The following is a 21,472-nucleotide window of genomic DNA, read 5'->3' as shown; positions in this document are numbered from 1 at the left end:
TCACACACACACACACACACACACACTGTAATGGATTCTATATCGTCAAACACACATTCAGCCATGCTCAATCTAACCTGAACATTTCCCGTGCCAGAGCAGTTAGCAGTAGCCCCGGGGCCAGCTAATAGCAGATGGGTGGTCATCAGTGCTGGTCAGAAACGATGAGTCAGCAACCTGTAGTTCAGCCCTGTCAAAATCTATAGCCATCATTTAATGCTGCATGTGAAAGCCCATTTCTTTTACAATCACTTTCTTCAGAATCTTTTTTTCTCTTTTTTTTTGTGGTGCATGGTTTTGATGATCAGGATGAGAGCATGCACGATAATTAATTTTAAACGAGTAAGGTAGTTTATTAATCATGTAAGCTGCTTTTGTCTAACATTTGCTGGTTACAGCCTGTTTAAATATTTGCTTCTTTTCTTTATCATTTATGCTATTAAATAAAGAGCTAGTGCCTTAGACTTTTGGATGGATAAAAGAGAAGGTGTGATATAATAGTTTGTACTAATACACAGAAGTTATCTCAGGAAAATATACAAAAATAGAAAGTCAAGACCATATTCTTGCGTTAGTTAGAGAGAGCCAACATCAATCCACTATGGGCAAAACACTTGGCAACAAAAAACGTCCTTTAAACAGGTTTGAGAGCAACGAGATGGACAACAAGAGTGTAATGTAAGTCACAGCTTTAGCCAATTTTTAGGTTGAAGACATTTCTTTTTTGCTGCTACACTAATTGGAAATACTATAAAATAAGAACTCAAATCAAAACAGATTTGACTTCAAAAACATCCATAGAATAATTTAGACAGTGTGTATGCACTGGCTACTGGGTTTTTCCAGTTACAATGATTCACATGTTGGTCAGCCGCTGCTCTGCAAGACTTGCTGAGCTCTCTCTGCCTCTTACCACCTTTCTTCTGAGGGTTCGGTAGAGTAGTTCCCAAAGGGAGCCACTACAATGTAAGATCATCCGCCATCACTCGACTGTAGCTGGCCCTGACACCTGACCTCCCTGTGAGGGGGCCAAAGAGCCAGAAATCAATATGTTTTCATGTTGTTATGAGACCTTTGTGTGACTGGGAAATTGTGTGCGCTGGTACTTGTGGATCGATGCTTCCACAAGTTTGTTTTGTTCAAATTTTTAAGTTTGGACTGAGAAGTTGATCACCAAAAGTTGTTTTTTTTAAAGAAAAACCTCACATGTTAAGACATGTTTACCTTGTGGAATCAACAGTGGGATCTTTCCTCTCTGATTGTTTTCACTGTGATAACTAACTTCTTTTTTTCATTATTGTCCTCGTCACTGACACCGCAATCTGATTCATCTAAAAAAAAGGCTTAACAGACGACAATCGTGTAAGGAAAGTGTATGGGGAAGAAGATCAATGTAGCCACAATAAGAGGGCCTAACTGAGTTTTATGAGATGAGATGAGATTGAGATGAGATGAGATTCAACTTTATTGTCATTACACATATACAAGTATAGAGTAACGAAATGAGGTTTGGCATCTCACCAGAAGTGCAAATAAGCAGAAAGTGCAAAAGTCTGTGCTATGTACAGTAATTGAGTGCAAGAGTCTGTGCTATGTACAGTAATTCTGTGCTATGTACAGTAATTGCAAAATTTACAGATGTAGCCAAAAAAAAGTGAATTATTAGGTATATCTGTATGGCTGGATTAATGGGATGCAATAAATATAAATAAATGCTATATTTATATTTTATATATTTATATTTTATATTTTATATTTATATATTTATGGAGTCTAATAGAAAGTAAGCTGCCAGGTGAAGCTGTGTGAATGATTAAGAAAGTCATTGCAACGTTGATCTTGAGGGTGTTATCTGTTAGGAATACAGGTTAGTTGAGAATGATAGAAAACAATTGTTGATATACGCTGGGTTCTGTCAGTAGATTTATGTACATGTCGTGTAAGCAAACCAGGTGAAACATCTGTTTTGTACTTGTATTTGGCCTGTTAATGATGTTATCTGTGTCGAGTCTCAGAATACTGGCTGTGTCTGCTGTCAACAGACTGTAAAACTGTTCCGACTAATCCTATGATCTTTTGTAGCACTGCCAACTGACTCAGTTCTAAAAAAGAGACTAATGGCACCTGTGCTCGTTTCCATCAGTCTCAGATTGTAGCTCGACATGTTCTCGTAAATAACACGAAGAAGTCCTTCCCCAGAGGAGACGACGTGGAGTAATTTGTGCGTGTACGGTGAATATTACTCACGACAACTGGCTGTTCCTTTTGTACATACTTTGTTGATTGGTCCCCATGGACCCACCCACTCAACTCCATAGCCAATTGAACACTGTTTCCTGTCTCTCCCAAAGTCATTCATGAGCCAGCTGAATGGGAAAAAGAGGAGGAGGAGGAGGCCAGGAGATGAGAAACAATGAGGAGAATGAGTAGAGAAAAAGAAAAGTGAGAATATAAGAGAGGTGTACCAACGGAGATGAGCGCCATTAACGTTGTGGCGTGTGTGTTTGATTTCGATTTCCGTGGTAACCATTTCTTCCTGGAAGCTCATGCACGTCCATCTGGATTTCCAATTACCCACAATCCCTTGTGACCCCACCAGGCGCATCTAGAGAATGATGTTATTTCCTGACCTGACAAACAGAAGACACACTTGATGTGGGCAGACCTGCACTCCCACAATCTTCATCTGCATAAAGAACATGAACAAAACACACACACAAGTAGACACACAAGTCCTACACACATAGCAAAGCCTGTAGTCACAGTCATGCCCTCCACCCCAACTCACTCCTCCATATCCTCCACAACATCTGCATCAATTTCAATCAAACATGAGATATCTTGTTTCACCTTCATTACTTTTCCAAATGAGTCACAAATGTGGAAAGTTGAGCTTTCATCATTTCTTGGTTTTCATTTGTAGTTCTGAGACCTGGGAGACATAACTTTACAACAATATCACGCTTAGAAGTGTGTTCTCAAAAGCATTTCAGTTGTGTAACAAATCATAATGTGAGTTTGAATATGTCATTTTTGGTTGAAATAGGGACAGAAGCAGGATTTTACACATAAGCATCAAACTAGTTTCTTTTTGCAAATATCTTGGATAAAAATGACTCCCTTTAAGGAGAGTGATAGTTCATTTAGATGAAATACGTTTGCAAAGATCTGTTAAACTATAGATTGATAGAAATAAATAAATAAAATAATTGAAATAAATAATTGATAAAAAAAACCCTGTCCTTGATGATATCATTTTGCTTTGTAGTCACTATCTATTGCAGAGAGACTGAACACCAAGGTGAGGATGCTGTTGCATCGGCTGTGTTACAAAAGCTGGAATTCATCGGCATCATTAAAAGGAAAATCACTTGGTCCCATGTTCAGCCAGCATTAAAGAAAACCCATTAAAAGTCGATTATGAATTAGGTTCATGAGGTCTTCATCAGTCTCTCTGTTACTTCACAATCTGGAAGTTCACATTTTCTATCTTTTGAATTGCAAACATTTAGGCTACTTCTGCAAACAACACTTTTGCGACCAGCTTTATCTATAATGGATTGGAAAAAACCTCAGCTTTTGTGAGGTTGAGCTGTTTCTTTGTTTTCTCTTGAAGATAAAGGGTCACATAGATGCTTTTAAAGCCTGATCAGTAATTGAAGCCTGACTGTATCTCCAGGAAACGCTTTGGACATAAAGCAAGAGCAGTCAGCAGTGTGAGGAGGAACAACTGCCTACTCTGTTTTATTCTTTTCTATTCCCTTGATTGTTGTGGGGTTGTGAACAGAAAGTAGTGCTTGTAGCCATGAGAAGATTAGATCCTCTACCAAGGATAAATCTCTCTGGGGCCAGGGGTCAAGTTGCTCTCTCCTGTAAATCTACTCAATGGCATGTTTTCATTACAAACACCAACAGATCCCCCAGACTCTGTGTGTGTGTGTGTGTGTGTGTGTGTGTGTGTGTGTGTGTGTGTGTGTGTGTGTGTGTGTGTGTGTGTGTGTGTGTGTGTGTGTGTGTGTGTGTGTGTTTTTGTTTATGTCTGTGTTTGTCTGTGTTGTGGCCTTGGCTGCAGGCTGGACTGTAAGCACTTACCAAGGCTAGCACAGATGAGATCCCACTTAAATCACACACACACACACACACACATACACACACTGGTCTCTCTGAGGTGCTTGTGGATGATTTAACAAAGTCCTCATCACTGCCTCATCAGGTATGGACAGTGTGTGTGTGTGTGTGTGTGTTTGTGTGTCTATGGGAGCAGTTGGTCCATTGCAGGATAGATTTACTGCTGGGCTGGTCTCAGCGCAGCTAAATCACTTCCACCACTTATCCAGGAGTTATTGCTCATAAACATACCCGTCCTGGGCCCTGGTGTTCCCTGTATTTTTGGATGATTCAACATTATTTTTTTTTTTCCCAGGTTCTGGATTTCCACTTACAGTTGGAAAAGTGCGAGTGTAGACTTCGATTTGAATACTTTTTCCTCTGTAGACATAATGAACAGATATTAAAAGAAAAAGTACACACGAGAAAATCAAACGTTCTAATGCATGCTATTGACCTCACATGAGATGATCAAACTCCAGATGCTTTGTGTTCGTTGTTCTTATTTATTAACTTCAACTGAACAAAAATACTAACACAACACTTTTGTTTTTGCTCCAATTTCTCACAAGTCTTAGATCTTTGTATATTTATAATAGAAAATCTGTATTATAATAAGAAGGTGATCATTTATGATGTTCAAACAGGCACATTTAAATTAAGGCCTATTGGATTCAGCAGTCGAAGGTAAAGAAGGTCCCTGGTCACCGTTTGAGGCTATAAGGTAAACAAAAAATCGGGCGAAGCACGGATAAAGCTCAGGGAATTGACATTATTAGCTATGAATGAGGACCCAGCTTTAGCGACATCTTTTAGTTTCAATTAGAGATGCACCGACTGAGAAAATCAGAGCTGATATGTGTAAAATAACAAAGTAGCCAATTGTTGATTATGATGGCGATATTTATTTCAATACTTATTTTGATGTTGGACACTTAAAATGCCGACATTTTCTCTCATGTTTAACAATGAAAACAGATCAAAGGTTATCCAACAGATGTCCAACAAAAAAAAACCTCTTCCCTGAATCAGGAGTTAGGGGAACTAGATGCCAGCAAATAATTGATATGACAGAACAGATAAACGTTGGCTACATTGGTTCATGCCTCATTATTTGCCGATGGGGCAATGTCTGTCAACAGGCCCGATATTGATGGTGAACCAATGCATCCCTGCTGTAGTTTCACAAAAACTAAAAAAACCTACCAGTCATTTTTAATGTTATCTCCTTTATTAACTAGCTTGCTACAATGCAAAGATTGGCAGCAGCTGTAAGGGGAGCTGAACTTGACAATTAACAGAAGAAGAGTTTGATATTGAAATATACTTTTTCATTATTAAGGATTTACAGAAAGGCTGTGTTAAGTTGCCCAAAGCCCTCCCACGGTTCTGACCTTGGCTATATGTTTTAATTTAGCCCGCAGTCCAGTCTGCAAAATGAATCTGAGTGCAGGGCAAACCAGCGGGCCTCCTGGGAGACAGTTTAGACTCAGACACCCTGCCAGTTAGGAGCACAGTGATCACCGTATAGCCTCCAGCAGACAAGGTCAGTTCATTGACATTGTTTGTGATTGTGTGTGTGTGTGTAAGTAGGGGGATTAAGTGTCTATAACTTTGCGGTTTTCCTGTTTAGTCTGAGTTTATGACCGTCTGGAAGAGGGCAGCATTTGCAAAGATCAACCACGCAGACACGCACAAACACAAACACAAACACAAACACACATACTTAAGCACACATGCCTCTCTTCCTCTTGATGAGTGTGTGGCCATCTGGAGAAGGATAACATGTTAGTCTGGTCTCTAATTCAAGAAATTGGATGCAATTGAAATTATACACTAAAACTTGTAGGCTCAATTTCCTGACTAAAAACAGTAAGTACAGTTAAATAAAAAACGTAAGCATTATTTACTGTAATTACCATGATTTATGGAGGAAACCTTTCAAAATGAGTTATATTTTGCAGCACTTGTAGTTGTATTTAATAAAGTGCATTATGTTACAATAACAAACGGTTATAGACTCTTTGCTATCCTCAGTATTCCTGGTTCTGTCTTCATTGCAGTTTAATCACAGCCTTTAGCAGACACAATATGTGACATTATGCAATAAAACGGAGATCTTGTCATGCCGGTGTAGGGCCGAGGAAATTAATTTTAATTGAAAGAGCGTCAAGGAGTGGGATGTGGCGATGTCATGGCCTGTCTGATCAGTCCACAATCTCATGCTTTCTCTTTTACAAATACTTTAACCTCTTTTTTTTCATTGATTTTCTTTGTATAATAAGTAATTCATTGCTGTCTCTCAAGGCAGGGTGGCCAAATGTCTTCTTTTATTTGTCTTTGGAGCTTCACTGCTGATGGGGACACACACACACTCACACAATAAGAAACACACACACGCGCACACACTCCCGGGGCAGGAAGTCCTTGTGAGAGCAGGATGTTGACTTAGTTTTCATTTCAGCTTTCCCTGAAAACCCCTGGAGGTCGACAGATGAGCAGCCAACAGATGTAAAGTATGAGATACAGACTGGGATACAAATGTATGGAATAATGCACATTTTATAACTCTCATTGCGCCACTCAAATCACAACAAAGTAACTTAAAGTTTATTTTTATTTACAGCAAAGGCGTGTAGGGATTGAGGAAGGGGGCAGGGGAAGGCTGAAAGAGAAAAAGTCAGCCAAAGGCAGAGACAGTATGTTATGTACAATGTGCAACTTTGTCTCAAACAATACTGAAACTAAAATAAGTCCTCTAAAATGTTCTTTACACTGAAATTACCCTGAAATGCTATACACTGTGACACTTCAAAAGACAGAGCCAAAGTGACACATCCGATTCTTTTACTATGTTGGGGTGCCAGTCAAGATCCTGTACAAAATCCAGAAAATAGAAGAACCAGAACACACATCATCAGTATACTTAGTGTCTTTCATTGTCCATTGTTTTGTCAGCTACACATTTAACGTTGATGTTGGAGAGAAAAACACTAAAGTAGGTTATTCTACCAAACTCCTCCTTAATGACAAAAAGTCTCTACATGTAAAGAAGTTCATTTTTTTATTTATTGCGCTCATTAATAACAAATAATATCTCAATATATAATAATATACAAAAATAGCAGGTTTAGACCACACTCTGTTGTATTAATTATAGAGACTCAACATGAATCCCCCGTGAGCAAAGCACTTGGCAACACTTGACAATGACAATGGTTAGGAAAAACTGCCTTATAAGAGGCAGAAATCTCGAGCAGAACCAAACTCATGATGAACAGTCATCTACTGAGGGACAGAAAGAGACCAACAAACAGAGAAACAACAACAGCAACAAATAGAACAGACCAATGGCTACTATGTGTGTGTTGCATTAAGCAGAAAGATGCTTCAGGTTGGAGAAGCTTGATGCTCTGTGACTCAAGACATGTTAAACTGTGTTTGTAATTCCTCTGTGTTTTATGTCTGTAACTTGTTGTTGTGCTGCTGTCCCTCTTGGCCAGGACGAGGTTCTCCTGGTTAAATCAATTAAAAGAAAGAAAGAAAAAGCAAAGTGTGATAATCCAATGGACTTGTCTATTATGTCTATTCTGAAAAGAAACAGCTAGATTGACCATAACATGGGGAGGACTGATAATGTTAATGGGACTCGAACTGCTATAATTAACATTCATAATAATGATAATAAATGTCAGACTGATGTTAATAGTTGTAGCAGTCGGAGTTAGAGAGCTTTATGGCAGCATGCTGTATGTAGCAATGATCCAAAGCTTCAGATGTGCAAGCCCAGCTCAGTCTGTTATTACTCTGTGTTTAGTTTAAGTCCCAGGATAAACGGATGAAGGAAACAAAAAAAAAAAACGGTTTAAGCACAAGTTAAAAAGTCACACAAACGAATGACAAACTGTGTGAATGTGGTACTTTGTATGGCTGCAGAGACGGAGAGTTACATGAACCCCAAACTAGTCAATGTTCAGAAAATGTATCCTACCTTCTGATAGAAATAGTCAATTTATCCAATATGCCAGTTAAAACTATGTCACCATAGAAACGACACGAAGCAACCAGGGACACTGACAGCTGTGGATGTGTGTGTGTGTGCTTAATAATACACTTTTCTGTCAGTTGTGAGCATTGCTTAACTTTTTTCATAAATAAATGTTTTGACGTGCAGCAGTCGGTCAGATCAACAGTGACGTGTGTGTAACAGTCTGTGTGTGGTTTGATTAAGTTGACTGACTGATGATATTCTATATTCAAACCTTTTGATTTGCGATATATATACACATATTTTTAAAAGTCTTTATCGGATAGGACAGCTGAAAAGAGAGAGAGGAAATCTCTGGAGGAGAGAGTTGGGGATGACACACAGCAAAGGGCCGAGGTAGGATTTGAACCCATGGCCGCTGTGATGAGGAGTTTAACCTCCATACATTGGGTTCATGACATAAACACTAGGCTATCGGTGCCATCCTCCACCCACCCATTTTCGTATTTTATGAGTGACACTAGTCGTGACTAAAACTTATATTGATTCTGTACCATATCAAGGTAGCAAGAAAACACTGTTTTCACCATCGAGATTACATCAGGAGCTTTTAATAATTTTACTCAGGTCACAAATTGTTCTGGTGATGTCAGATTTCAATCAAGTCCTAAAAATCAGCAGAATACTTATCTCTCTTTGAACCTGATGTGCAATACGTTATCTGTTTGATCTCAGCATATCCTGTAATTGCCTTCCTATTTTGAGCTAAAAAAATGTTGTTTGTGCTCTTGCTGTTTTAAAGCTATGAGCTTACATATTAAGTCCTTTTCTGGAAGCACATTTTCCTTTATCTAACTTTAAAAAAAGAACAAGATTAAAAGATATATGAGATTATGTTCTGATATCAAGACTGCAGAATAAAAATGATTAACCCTTAGATTGCCAATGCCAAAACCTTTTTGTATTTCTGCATGTATATGGTGCATCATTTTTAAGCTAAATTACCCTGATTTAACAACTTATTCATTTCTCTTATAATGGTTGTTTCTTTTTGTTGTTTGTGCTTATAATTCAAAACACTTGTTCATTTACTGTTTCTTTAATGAGAAATAAGCCTTGCCATCTGAAATAATGCATTTAAATGTTTATCATGTTGACTGAAGGAGAAGCTTGGTTTGGTCATTTTTGGTATATTACTGTGAGAATGCCCAGACACAGACAGAGGGGAAATCGTTTATTAAGATGCTATCATCTCAAGAAAACAATTGTGCTTCTTTAATTGTCAGCAGAAGGTTGATCCTTTTGTTATCTTCAGAGAAAAACCATTAAGCTGTGATCTCCGGAATGTGTGAGGAGACACAACCTTTCTCTTCTTCACCTGTTTAAAGAAACTTTGAGGGGTTTTTTTTGCTCACATCTGGGGCCATGTGTTGAATTCTTTTGTCCTTGTTAAGTTGTTAAAAAATAAATAAATAAAAAAATCATTTCCTGGATTGCCTTGTTCTTGAAACTCAGAGGCAGAAGACAAATTGTATTTCAGGTCTCTGGAGCACATCTGAGTTAACAAAGCAGGCTAGGTTTTCTTGGAGTGTCTCACAAAGCTGTGGACGAGGTCCAGGACTGATTAGTGTTTTGTCATCTGAAGAAAATCTGGATTTATTGCTCAAATTCATCTGGGTGTTTTATGCATATTAATTTGTGCATATCTGAGTGTCTGCATTGTAGATACATTTTTCTATAAAACACTAGCAGTTGTAACATTTTGTATTAATTTATATAGGGACTATCGTAAGAAAGTGTTTAAATATTTGTGCATATTTTTGAATGCACACACACTACTCTGTGTTATAGCTGTATGTAAAGGTTGTGTTTGTGTGAGGATAGGAGAGGGTACACAGGATTATCGCGTCCTCATCCCTCATTCGTCTGCTGGCCCTGACCCTTTTAAACAACACTCTATCTTTCTCTGGGAATCCCTCCATCCATCTGCATCAATCTCTCCATCTTTTCCTCTCTTGCTTCTTTCTCTCTCACCGCAAAACAACTCGGGATGGAGGGAGAGACAGAGGAGAGATGCAGAGAGAGAGATGATCCTGTCTTTTTCAACCTTCTTCTTATTCCATCAAGCATACATCTAGCCTCAAAACTCAACAATAACACATCCATCACACACACATGCACATAAGCACACACACACACACACACACACACACACACACACACACACACAGCAGGGCAGGCAGTGCAGAGTCATCGTCTGCTGTGACAGAAAAAGCAAATAAAGTTTTATTCATAATGCAATCAGAAGCCTTTATGCAATAAAAAAGAATATGCTGTCATCCCAAATCTGCTGGAAATCCAGTCATGAGTTGACATTTTCCCCTTAAGTGTAGATTAAAGTCCCATATTGATTTCTTATTGTCCTTCTTACCACTTTGATGAGCAGCTTTCTTCAGTATTGTCCCTTTTTTAAAACAATATCTGCATGTGATCTGCCATATAGATAGAAATGCAGTCTGAAGTTCTCTTTTAGAACACAAGGACCACATTTAAAAAGCATGTTTTTGAAAAAAAATGTTTTAAGCACCTGGTTTTATTGAAGTTCATTTGATTTGCAGAGTGTGGCTTACGTTAGCAACGAAAGCGCCGCCAGCCTTCAGTCTTCAGCTTAACATCCACATGCCTTTGCTAAATGTGAATCTGCATCTCTCTGAGAAATATGCCGGTTAAACCAGAGACAGTCTGCTTAAATTTTCTCTCCATTATCAAAATAATGCCAAACCGTGCTGCTCCTTTAAGATACTGTCCGTTCACTGTGCTTCTTTACAGCTGCATTGTAGAGCAAGGAGAGCAGGCCAATTTACCAGAGCTACAGCCAGTCTGTGGCTACAGCCCCAGCTAGTCATGGTTGGCTGTGTTTCCGTTTGTGCATAACATTCAACTGTCATCAAAAGCCAAAATGACTTTGTTTAATCGACCAGTAACCAGACATTCTTGTGCCAACTAGCAGCATTGATGACATTAAACCGTTTAGTTGACTAAATGCGCACAGCATAGCATGCTAATGATCAATGATGGTCACATAGGACTCGTTAGCTGAGTCCTATGAAAGGCCCATTAACTAGAGCTACAGCCCCAGCCTCTAGTGGCGGGTGGCTGCATTAGAGCTTAGACACAACATTTAACAGGTAGTGTGGGACTCAGGGAATACAATATATACATATATATATATTTTTTTTTTTTCTTTTTTAAAGATTTTTTTGGGGCTTTTTGTGCCTTTGATGGAGAGACAGGACAGTGGATAGAACCGTAAATCAGGGAGCGAGAGCGGGGAATGACATGCGGGAGGGGAGCCACAGGCTGGATTCGAACCCGGGCCGCCCGCTTGGGGGACCACAGCCTCCACACATGGGGCGCGCGCACTAACCACTGTGCCTCCAGAGCCCCAATGAATACAATACTGATATTAATTTAACTGATGAGTAATTCTGTTGCCAAAGAGTAAAGGTGAAAATATTGAATTGTCTCGTCGTCTTATCGTGAACATTCCTAGTAAAGAACACTTCATGTCATATATATATTGAAATGCTCTCAGAGATATGTCTGTATTATAATGGAAATAAATTGCCCAGCATTCCACAAATGTCGCCTCGTGATCAGTGATTGGGTGTTGAAACGACTTCTTTGGCAATGACATTGGCCTGACTGTCCCTGCGTGTGCTCATACATTCTGACAGTATTATAATGTGGAGCCTGTGTGGCAGTAAATCCTCTGAGACATCTGGTTACCGGGGCGGAGACAGACAGAGAGACAGACAGGTTACCATGGTTATCAGAGCAGAGAGAGAGAAGAATGAAAGGTGACGAACCCGAGTAGATCAATGTGTGCAAGTATGTGTGTGTGTGTGCGTGGCAGTCGTACAGCCGTAGGCAGACAGTCTTTGTGTCCTTGTCATTTAGTGAATTTGAAATATGAACCCTGTCTCTGGCCAGCCCCCACTGTCACTTTTTTTTATACCTCACCTTACTATTCTACATTTAAGTCTAGAGACAAAAAGTGTTATCTGTAGGAAGTCAGAGTGGTACAGAGTTGTCCTCGGCCTCGTGACATGGCTCTTGATATATGGGACGTCAACTCTCTGGTCGGGATTGAACCGGTCTCAGTCTCAGCACAACTCTGCAACCAAAGTCCTGGAGATGGGCTGTACCTTTTTTTTTTTTCCTTTTCCCCGAGTAATCCTGGGTAGTAGTGGGTGCTTGGTGGGTGTAGGGATACTCACAAGCTGAGTGACACTGAGTTGGAGTTTTTCCCAGTCAATAAGAAGTTTGCTTCTCTGGGACTGAAAGTTGTTAACAGGAAGACTTGGTGTCTTTTTGGAGTCACTTGGCAGAGTCCTGATTGGAATTACTCGGCGACTTATTTGGTCGTGTAAGTCTGATGCAGAGAAGTTCCACTTTGACTCCCTTGTTCTCTAAATCAAACATGCAGAGCTTACAGGAAGCTTAAGGTGTGAGCTGTCACCAAATCAAGTTAAATGACTAATAAAGAGTGCAGCGTTTTCCCCCCACACTCATTTGTAACTGATTGGGGACCCCTTCATGTGGTGGATCAAACCCAGGAATAAGCAGGATGTTGGCTTGGTTTTCTGGCAGAAGCAGGAGGCAGTAGTTTAGAAACGGTATGGCAAAGTAGCGTGAAAATATGTTCATCAAAGTAAACATTTTGATCTTGTATTAAGGCCTTCACTTCCATATTTTTCCACTGATGTCTGGTTACAGGATTTCCTGTGCTGGAAACTTCGACAACAAGATGGTGCACACTGTTGCCTGGATGATAAGATTCAGTCGACTTTTGTATACAGCTATAAATTTGTTCAAACACTTTCTCTTTTGCATTCTGTCACTTTGACAATGTGGAAGAATAGAGCAGAGTGAAGAGGGTTCAACCTGCTCTCCACTGACTCGACTTTGTGAGATAGGAGCCAAATATCAGACACTGAGTCTTGAAGCGTCTCAAAAACTTGTGCCACAATGAAAAGATGGAACTGAAAAGATGTCGATAAAGCATAAATAGAAGCAGCTTTATTATCAGTACAGTGTTCAAGCTGAGGGACTGAGAGTGAGTTCACCTTTTCTTTTTCAGATTTGGGAATTACCAATATATGTGTCAATACTGTTTGTTGTGCAACGAGGGAGGGTTGTATTATTTATAGATGAATGGATGATAACTAACCTGCAACGACACAGACAGAGAGCCCCTGTGTGTGTGTAACATATGTTTTTCTATTTGGATAATGTGCCACACAAAGTGTGGTTTACTGATATCAAATTTATTTAAAGCTGCAAAACTGTAATATCCTATCAAAACTAGCTCCTCATTTCAAGGGTATAATTTTAGCTTTTTTAACTTTTTCTTGAACGTACTTGATTTAACAACAATGAAAATGCAGCCATGTAATGCAACTTTAAAAAAAAATAAGTGCTGTCATTAGGTGCTAATTTTAAGGTACTTTTTCTACTAGCCAGGTGTTTCTGCAAGTGATATTTATCATTTTTTGTTTGCTTGTTTTGGATGTTTAATACCAAACCTATCTGTCATGTTTTGCAATCAATTAATGAGGGTCAGTGTGTTAGGTCACATGACCTTAAAAGGCTTAAAGAGGTGCAGCCCAGGAGAACAGGCTTTAGCTTTGGCACCACAAGCAACCCTTCAATAATTTCAATCACTGTTAACATCAAAAGTATAAATGAGTAGTTTTAGTTTTAATCAATGACTTCTATACTGAACAAGTTATGACCATGTTAGAAGTATAACTGTAACACATTTGGTCATTACCTCCTGGGAACTTCCAGTAAATGTAAATACAGTGTTATTGAAATCCAGACGCAGATTCTCTGATATCTGAGACATTTGAAGGCATGTGTGTTTGACTTTGTGTCTGTAGAATTAGGAGATGTTGTGAGTATTTGTGTGAGAATGTGTACACGTGTGTGAGAGGGACGTCTCAGATGTTCTTCACGGTTCATCAGTGTTGACACTGGGCCAAACAGCTGGACTCATCTGGACATACACCCATGCTGCTGCTCTGTTTTCTTTACACTTTTTTCCTCCTCTTGTATCTGATCTTTACTTCACATCTGTCTTATCATAAAATAACTGGTCTCTGTGTTCATGTTTATCTGTAAGTATATTGTTTCACTTGGAAAGCTGTTGACCCTAAACCAGGACTATGAGATGTGATGGAATACGGTTCCTGCATGTGTTTTTCAGACAGGAAATGTGAACCATGTGAGCGGTATGTTGAGCATTCCTATACTTGGAAAGCCAACAAGCTTACTGTTAACACTGAGACTAATGTGCTTTTACTATGGGAACAACTCAGAGGAGTCATATGAGAATTTGGAAAACGTACAAGTCTTCTCATGGTGCATATGTTCGGTGATGACATGCAGACATAAATACTGTTCATTTTGTTTACAGCTCTCTGGCTCTGGATAGTACAAGCTACTTTATGTACTGGATGTGAGGAGTAACCCATTTTCTGGCATGTGCAAAAATTACAGTAGTAGTTTATTTTAAAGATTATTTCTGGGCTTTAATGCTTTTATTTTAGAGGTAGGACACATTGGACAGAGTCAGAGAGTGGGGAATGACATGTTGGAAATGAGCCACAGGTCAGATTCGAACCCGAACTGACTGCTTTTGGGGTGGGTTCACTAGTTGGTAGGTTACAGAAGTAGTTGATTGAACATTGTGACACAAAACTACATGATCTATCAGGATGAGATCCACACAGTGACAAACAGGGAGAGTCTTGTGTAGCAGAAAGCCACAGATAAATAAAGGAAAACTTATATTTTTATAGCTCATGTGGGCAAAAGCCAAACAGCCCAGGTGAGAGGTAGACAGGAAACAGGAGGACAGAGAATGAACTAACGAAGGCTCAGGCTTTTTCCGGGATATGACAAGTCTGCTTGTTATATCCCGGCTGGTCAGGGGCAAACAGGGTCGACAACAGGTAATCGGTCCAAGTGAATGTGCTGGAGAATCTTGTATTGAGGTGAAGAACGATCTGGCATTGTGTGGGTGACAAGGAGAAGCTCTAATGCTGGCTGGATTACTGATGAGCAGCATCTGTGTGCGCAGGTGAGCAGAGTCTGATGATGTGCAGAGGAGCAGCACTGTGACTTTTTGTACAGGAACTATCCCCTCAGAAATATGCAAAGGATCTGTTTAATAACACCTAGGATGATGGTTCCAGTCAACTCGGATATAAATATTTTCTCACCTAAAATGAAAGTAAATTCTTTGGGTTTTGGACGTGTGGGTGGAAAAACAAGCCTTTTGAATTATTACTACTGCTTTGGGATTTATTTATTTTTCATATTTTTTGAACAGAAATCACAAATTAAATGGTATTAAAGAAAAGACAAATATCAATCAAACAGTAGTTCTAAATTGTTTTGCACCAACTCATGTCAAATGTTATCAGAAGACGCTTTCATAAAAAAACATATTGCAAATCTTTGCTGTATCAGTTTTTTTTTTGCACAGCCCTATTTCATGGCTCCTTTATGATTTTGTATTGGTTTAATATCGTGACCTACCATACGGGCATTAAGGGGGGAAAACAGATTCATGTTCGCACAGCATAACTTTGTTGAAGACTTCCAACAATGTCCTGACAACATCTGTGTCATTCTGAGGGTTTTCATGATGTATTTTAGGTTTGAGTCAAATTACAGATTCATCAATGCACTACTGACATTGATTATGCAGTTATCAAAAACGAAGGCATGTTCTAAGCCCCATTATGGTTGAACTATTTAAAACCCTCTTAGTCAGACATAGTGACATGCCTTTTAATTGTCTGGGTGTTTCTGTCATTTATGCATATTATTGAATTGATATCAAAGCATATTGATCAATATTGAATCGTTACCCAAAAAAGATAAATCAATTTGAATTGTGAGGTTCTTGACAGTACCCAGCCCTAATGTATTCTCTCTAAGTTTATATTCTGCTCAAGCATGAAAGATGTTAACTGCATTAGACTGTACCAAAAATACATCCAGATTAACTAACTTGGACATATAACACCTTTCCTCCCCCTCATGTTCCAAGATAATTAGTCATAAAGAACATTGCATACCAGTGGAGCTGGCTTACAAGAAAACACAGAGTAACACAGAAATATACAGTGGTATGAAATAAATAAAAAAATAGCCCTGTGAAAGAAAGGATGAGCTGGATGTTCTTAAAAACAGAACAGCTTTTTGGCAATTTACCTTTTATTGCTTTGAAAGAATAAAGCCAGTGACTTCATTTGAGCTGCTCTGAATGGACTTATTTGTCAGTCATGTGTCTTCCTATGTGTGTAGCAGTTCACGTCACCAAACCTTGAGTCTGAGTTTAGTCTCCAGTCTCCATTAACTGAGTCCTGGTCAAAGTCTGAAGTCCTCAACAAAGTTCCAAGATGGGCTACAGTTCTCCACTTTAGCACAATAATTAATTAATTAATGTTTAGTACCTTTAAGCTGAGCTTTAACTCTATATTATGTATGAGTCTTCATGTTTATGTACCGAGGTCTAAGAAGGGTATAACAGTGAGTCTCTATCAATAAATTAGTCCTCCTCTCCATCTTCGGAGCCTGAATGCAGTCAATGGTGGAGAATCAGTTCAAGTCCAAGTCAACAGTCCTGGAGCCCTAAAAAATCAGGGCTCAAGTCGGACTCAAGTCCAGGACTCGCACTCAAGTACTACAACACTGGCGTGTAAAAAGTAACAGATGGAACCTTATGCTACGCTGCATTATACATTTGAGCAAAAGTCTTTACACAGAAACATGATTTCATTAAAACATCGTTGCCATCACGACAACCTGCTATTGTCAGTGTTCCTTTCGAGTTCACAACAGGATGCAGGATTAATCTTGAGGCAAGTGAGGATTTTTGTACAAGTAAGCTAAACTTTTAGCACCGTCTCTGTTTATCAATACGTCAACTTCTTGCTCACATCTTTTTGACATTTAATGGCTTTAAAGGATTTCTTTGACATTTTGGAAGTACGGTTGATTTTCATAATATTGATCATCAATTTTTGTCAGGCATAACCTTTTGTTCCTAAAAAAACTATTGGCTCTTGACATTTCTTTGTGTATTCATAAAAGTACATAATGCATCTATTAGTCCAACAGATATCAGCACTAATGCATTAACCAGTTCATTTCTGACCATCCGTATCTTCAAGTAATTGTGCTTTCATTTCAGGTCTATTTCCTGCTGTGTTGAACCTGGCCTCCATGGCAGACATAGAAGCTAACGCTACCTGTGGCTTATTGGGTCCAGAGATGTTCTGTAAGCTGGTGGAACACGTACCCGGCCAGCCCATCAGAAACCCACAGTGTCGAATCTGCAACCAAAGGAGCCCCAAACCGCTTGGTAAGAAAGATCCACACACCCACAGATCACTTACAGAAACGCTGATTACCTTCATTATTCATGCTAGATTAGTTCATTAGCCCCCAATTGGCCAGATGTTAACCAATCATTTTGTCTGAAATAATAATTACCAAATGAATTGAGGAATCAATCTCGACGTGACGAGAGGACAATTCTAAATTAGCCCTGGATCATAATTCAAAAGCTAACAGGCTAACCGGTTGCTCTTCAAGCAATCAATGATACAGCTAACAGCTCAGCCAGTCAAAACAGCCGACTGATCAGTCATCAGAGTAGTTACCAGTGATGAGTCAGTCAACCAATGTTAGAGAGTTTATTAGCTAGTGAGTCCAATTTCGGTTTGGTACTTGATTAGCTACCCTGGGTTAGTTAAAAAGCAAAAGACGCAGTAAAACAGATAAAAAAGAAGAGAAGTAAAAGACTGACAGAATGAGAAGACATGAATCATAAAGATGACCTGAGGAGGAAGTTGTGATCTTAAAACACCTCTCAATCTAGAGCTGAGATTTGTATGGTTTAATGGTCAGTTTCATTCCAGTCGCTTTGCTATGCTAACAGTTAGCAGGACTGTCTTATTGTTAGTGGATAATATCTACACTTCAGAAAAAATATGTATTAGCTGTTATACCGCAAGTAGACAAGAAGATTGATACCACTGTCATTTATATCCAATCAGTATGAAGCTGGACACAGGAGAGGGTTAGCTTAGCTTAGCATAAGAATGGCATTAAAAGGGAAACGTGCTCACTAGGCAAGGTTCTGTGTAAAGGTAAAAACACCCTTTCAGTACACCCAAAGCAAAAGAAAGAGATAATAAACTTGAAAACAAAATGTTAAACAATCAAGTTGAGGTAGATATTTTTTATCTAAAGACAGAGCTAGAACACTAACATCGAGTTGCTATGCTATGCTAACCTTTCCCAGGCTCAGCTTCATATGTATTCCAAATAGATTTTACCAGTTAAAATTTTACCATAGCAGTAATTTTGAAAATAGTTTAACTCTATTAATAATTCAACTTTTAAAACATGGAATTGCTCAATGAGTTTTACAAACACTGAACTGACAATGATTTAGAGGTAAACTGTACGTAAGAGTGGTATATAATGTGCCTCATCTTACCATAAGCTTAAAAAAAAAAATGTAGTTCCTAACTGTTCCTTCTTAATTTTTTGTCTCTGGCAGGAAGATCGACTTGTTTAATGTCTTTTTTTAATTATACTTGCAATATCAGAAATCTCAGTTCTCATTTTGTTCTTAGATTAACAAGAAAATGTGATGATGAAGGTGAACACAAATTGTTGTTTTAGAAGTGACCAGAGAAAAACATTTTACAAAAAAATATGTCCCTCATTTTTTCCCATTGTTAGTAACTGAAATGTCACAAATAAGTAGATGGAAGAATGACAGCTGCAAATCAACCCGAAATATCACATCTCCACTTTAAAAAGCTCTGACTCAGATGTAAACAACCAAACAGTCGTTCTCACAAAGCATACATAGATGCTCTGCAATGTAACCTTTAATATATAATAGACTGAGTGTTTTATCTGCCTGTTCCATTAAAGCTATTGTGTTCAGTAATGAAAGCCTGCCAGGAGGAGAACTACAAATAGGGTGAGGGTTTTGTGAAATGGAAAGAAAATCTGTTATTGTCTACCTTTAAAAAGTAAAAATAGCTTTTGATAATATGGCCTTGAGTAGCTGAAATGCCAAATGAAAAAAAAAAAACTCTAGCAATATTATTCCCCTTAGACAGAAAAATATTTGACTTAAAACTGAAAGCATTTTTATACATTACATATTTGTATAATAAATATATGTATATATATATATATCCAACAGATATATCCATGCCTTGTCTCTCTGTCTGTTACAGAACATCATCCCATTGAATACGCCATCGATGGGACCAACCGTTGGTGGCAGAGTCCCTCCATAAAGAATGGAATGGAGTATCACTATGTGACAATCACACTCGACTTAAAACAGGTACACACACACACACCTGTCACGCCCTAGTTAGCTTGTGCTGGTATTATATTTCCTGACTCATGTATTACCCTAACCTTGAGCTTACTCCTCTCAAAACTTTGAGATAATCATTTTAATGTCATGTTTTAACTGAGAATTAAATGTGAAAATACCTTTTTTTAGACTTTAAAGGCCACATATTTTACTGATTTTCAACAAGTTAAGATAAGTCTCAGTGGTCCCCAATACATGTCTGTATTTTTGCTAGAAGTCTGCTCTGATCCTGTATTTGTACATGCCTAATCCCCTCTATATCAGCCCTGCTCAGAACAGGCTTTTTTTGTGTCTGTAGCTTTAAATGCAAATGAGCTGTGTCTGACCACGCCCCTCTGGAAGGGCATTGGGTGGCTTGGGCTTTCTTGCACCATGCCCTCGTTTATGGTGGAAAGGCAGACACAAACTCCTAGCTGTGGGATTGTCTCCCACCTGGGGGAGGGGTTACTGCCCTTTGTGATGTCATGAAGGGAAAATCTCCAATCGGCTTGTTTGAGCACACATTTTCTGAAAAGTGGAGCAGGCAGAAGGAGGAGAGGATTGACTTTTCATATAATTGAGGGTTTGTAGACAGACTAGGGACACATATTAGTGTTAGAGAAACATGGTCAAGTCTATTTTGCATAAATTGTGACCTTTAATACAATGGTAAATAACATTATGCATTTATACAGCTAAGAGCTATGAATTATTGAGCCATTTATACTTAGTTAGATAGATAGTTTCGACGAAATGTACAAGAATTTAGTGAAAGATTAAGCTGTTAATAATGCTGTGAAAGAGGCTTCGTTAACCTGATCTTACAATAAATTGTATTTTTGCTTCATTTAAAAAAAAGCAACACAAGAAATGATGGAGATTAAAGTGTAACAATGAGCTTGTGAGACTTAATAAATAAGTTTAAAATGCAAACTATGAAATTATTATGAAATGATAAGGATTATATTTATGTTCTCTTCAAACAAGTTTCTAACAATCTAAGCACCTATAAGTTTCTCCTCTAACAATAAACGTGATTATTCTTCTATTATTTCTCTAGACTAATAAGGGATCAACAGTGCATTATAATTACACAAAGCATCTTAAAAGGTTGTATTAGAACTTTATTTACCAAAAGTGTGTTTGTATAAGAATTATCATAATATAAAGCTTGACCATTTTGTCCTTTTCAGTTCAAACATGCTCTCCCTGTAGCGTTGAAAGGTGGTTTCATTTTTTTTCTTAATAAAGGATGACAGCTGCTCTTATGTTGGTCACAAAGGATTTTAATGGTGACTCGCCATGATTGGAATCCACTGTGACCGCCATGAATCAAACCTGACCACGTCCTCTAGTCTCTGCAAAGATGAAAACATAAAAAACATTATCCATCCATCAAGCTTCTTTAAACAGAATCAAAAGTAGGAATTGATCAGACTTAGTTTAACATGTGTTTTCAGTCAGCCCACTGTTAGGTCTGCGCATTTTTTATTGAGAGTAGTCCAACATATAACTTTTGTAGCATTTTTTATTGTGTCTTTTAATTCAATGGAGCGGAGCGTAGTGAAGCTGCTGGCACGCCCTGGAGACGGACTGCAGCGTTCGCGGCGCTCAAGGAGTATGCGGTAGTTAGGTTCCTAACAGCATGCAGCTAGGTAGCTTTTTATCCAGTTGTTATGTCATGAGTGGATTAATTAGAAAAAAACAAAATAACTTGAAGCCCTACTTAGATCTAGGAAATTTGTTATTAGCAGCACTAAAGCTCCTAGCAGGCTTTTTGGGATCCATATTAAAGTCAAGTTTAACATATCTTACATTTTAAATGGTAATGGTAATTGTGTGTGGAAATCACACACTGTTATTTGTTAAATCGGCTGTCAATGATTTTTATGGACTCTCTGTAGTTA

The 21,472-nt window shown here is 38.5% G+C and overlaps 1 protein-coding gene across 7 annotated transcripts in view; it reads left to right on the top strand.

The window, feature by feature from the left end:
- lama2 (laminin, alpha 2) overlaps positions 1-21,472 on the top strand; it is a 207,461-nt gene that overhangs the window by 18,616 nt on the left and 167,373 nt on the right. For all 7 annotated transcript variants that reach the window (XM_065964195.1, XM_065964198.1, XM_065964197.1 and 4 more), the window contains exons 2-3: positions 17,367-17,537; positions 19,438-19,550. In XM_065964195.1, the coding sequence (XP_065820267.1) occupies positions 17,367-17,537; positions 19,438-19,550 (284 nt within the window). The remainder of the gene's footprint in view (positions 1-17,366; positions 17,538-19,437; positions 19,551-21,472) is intronic.

Source organism: Labrus bergylta, chromosome 15, assembly GCF_963930695.1.
Source record: "Labrus bergylta chromosome 15, fLabBer1.1, whole genome shotgun sequence".
Classification (NCBI taxonomy): domain Eukaryota; kingdom Metazoa; phylum Chordata; class Actinopteri; order Labriformes; family Labridae; genus Labrus; species Labrus bergylta.
The sequence above is the reverse complement of the archived record's forward strand: the minus strand, read 5'-3'. Positions and strand labels throughout refer to the sequence as shown.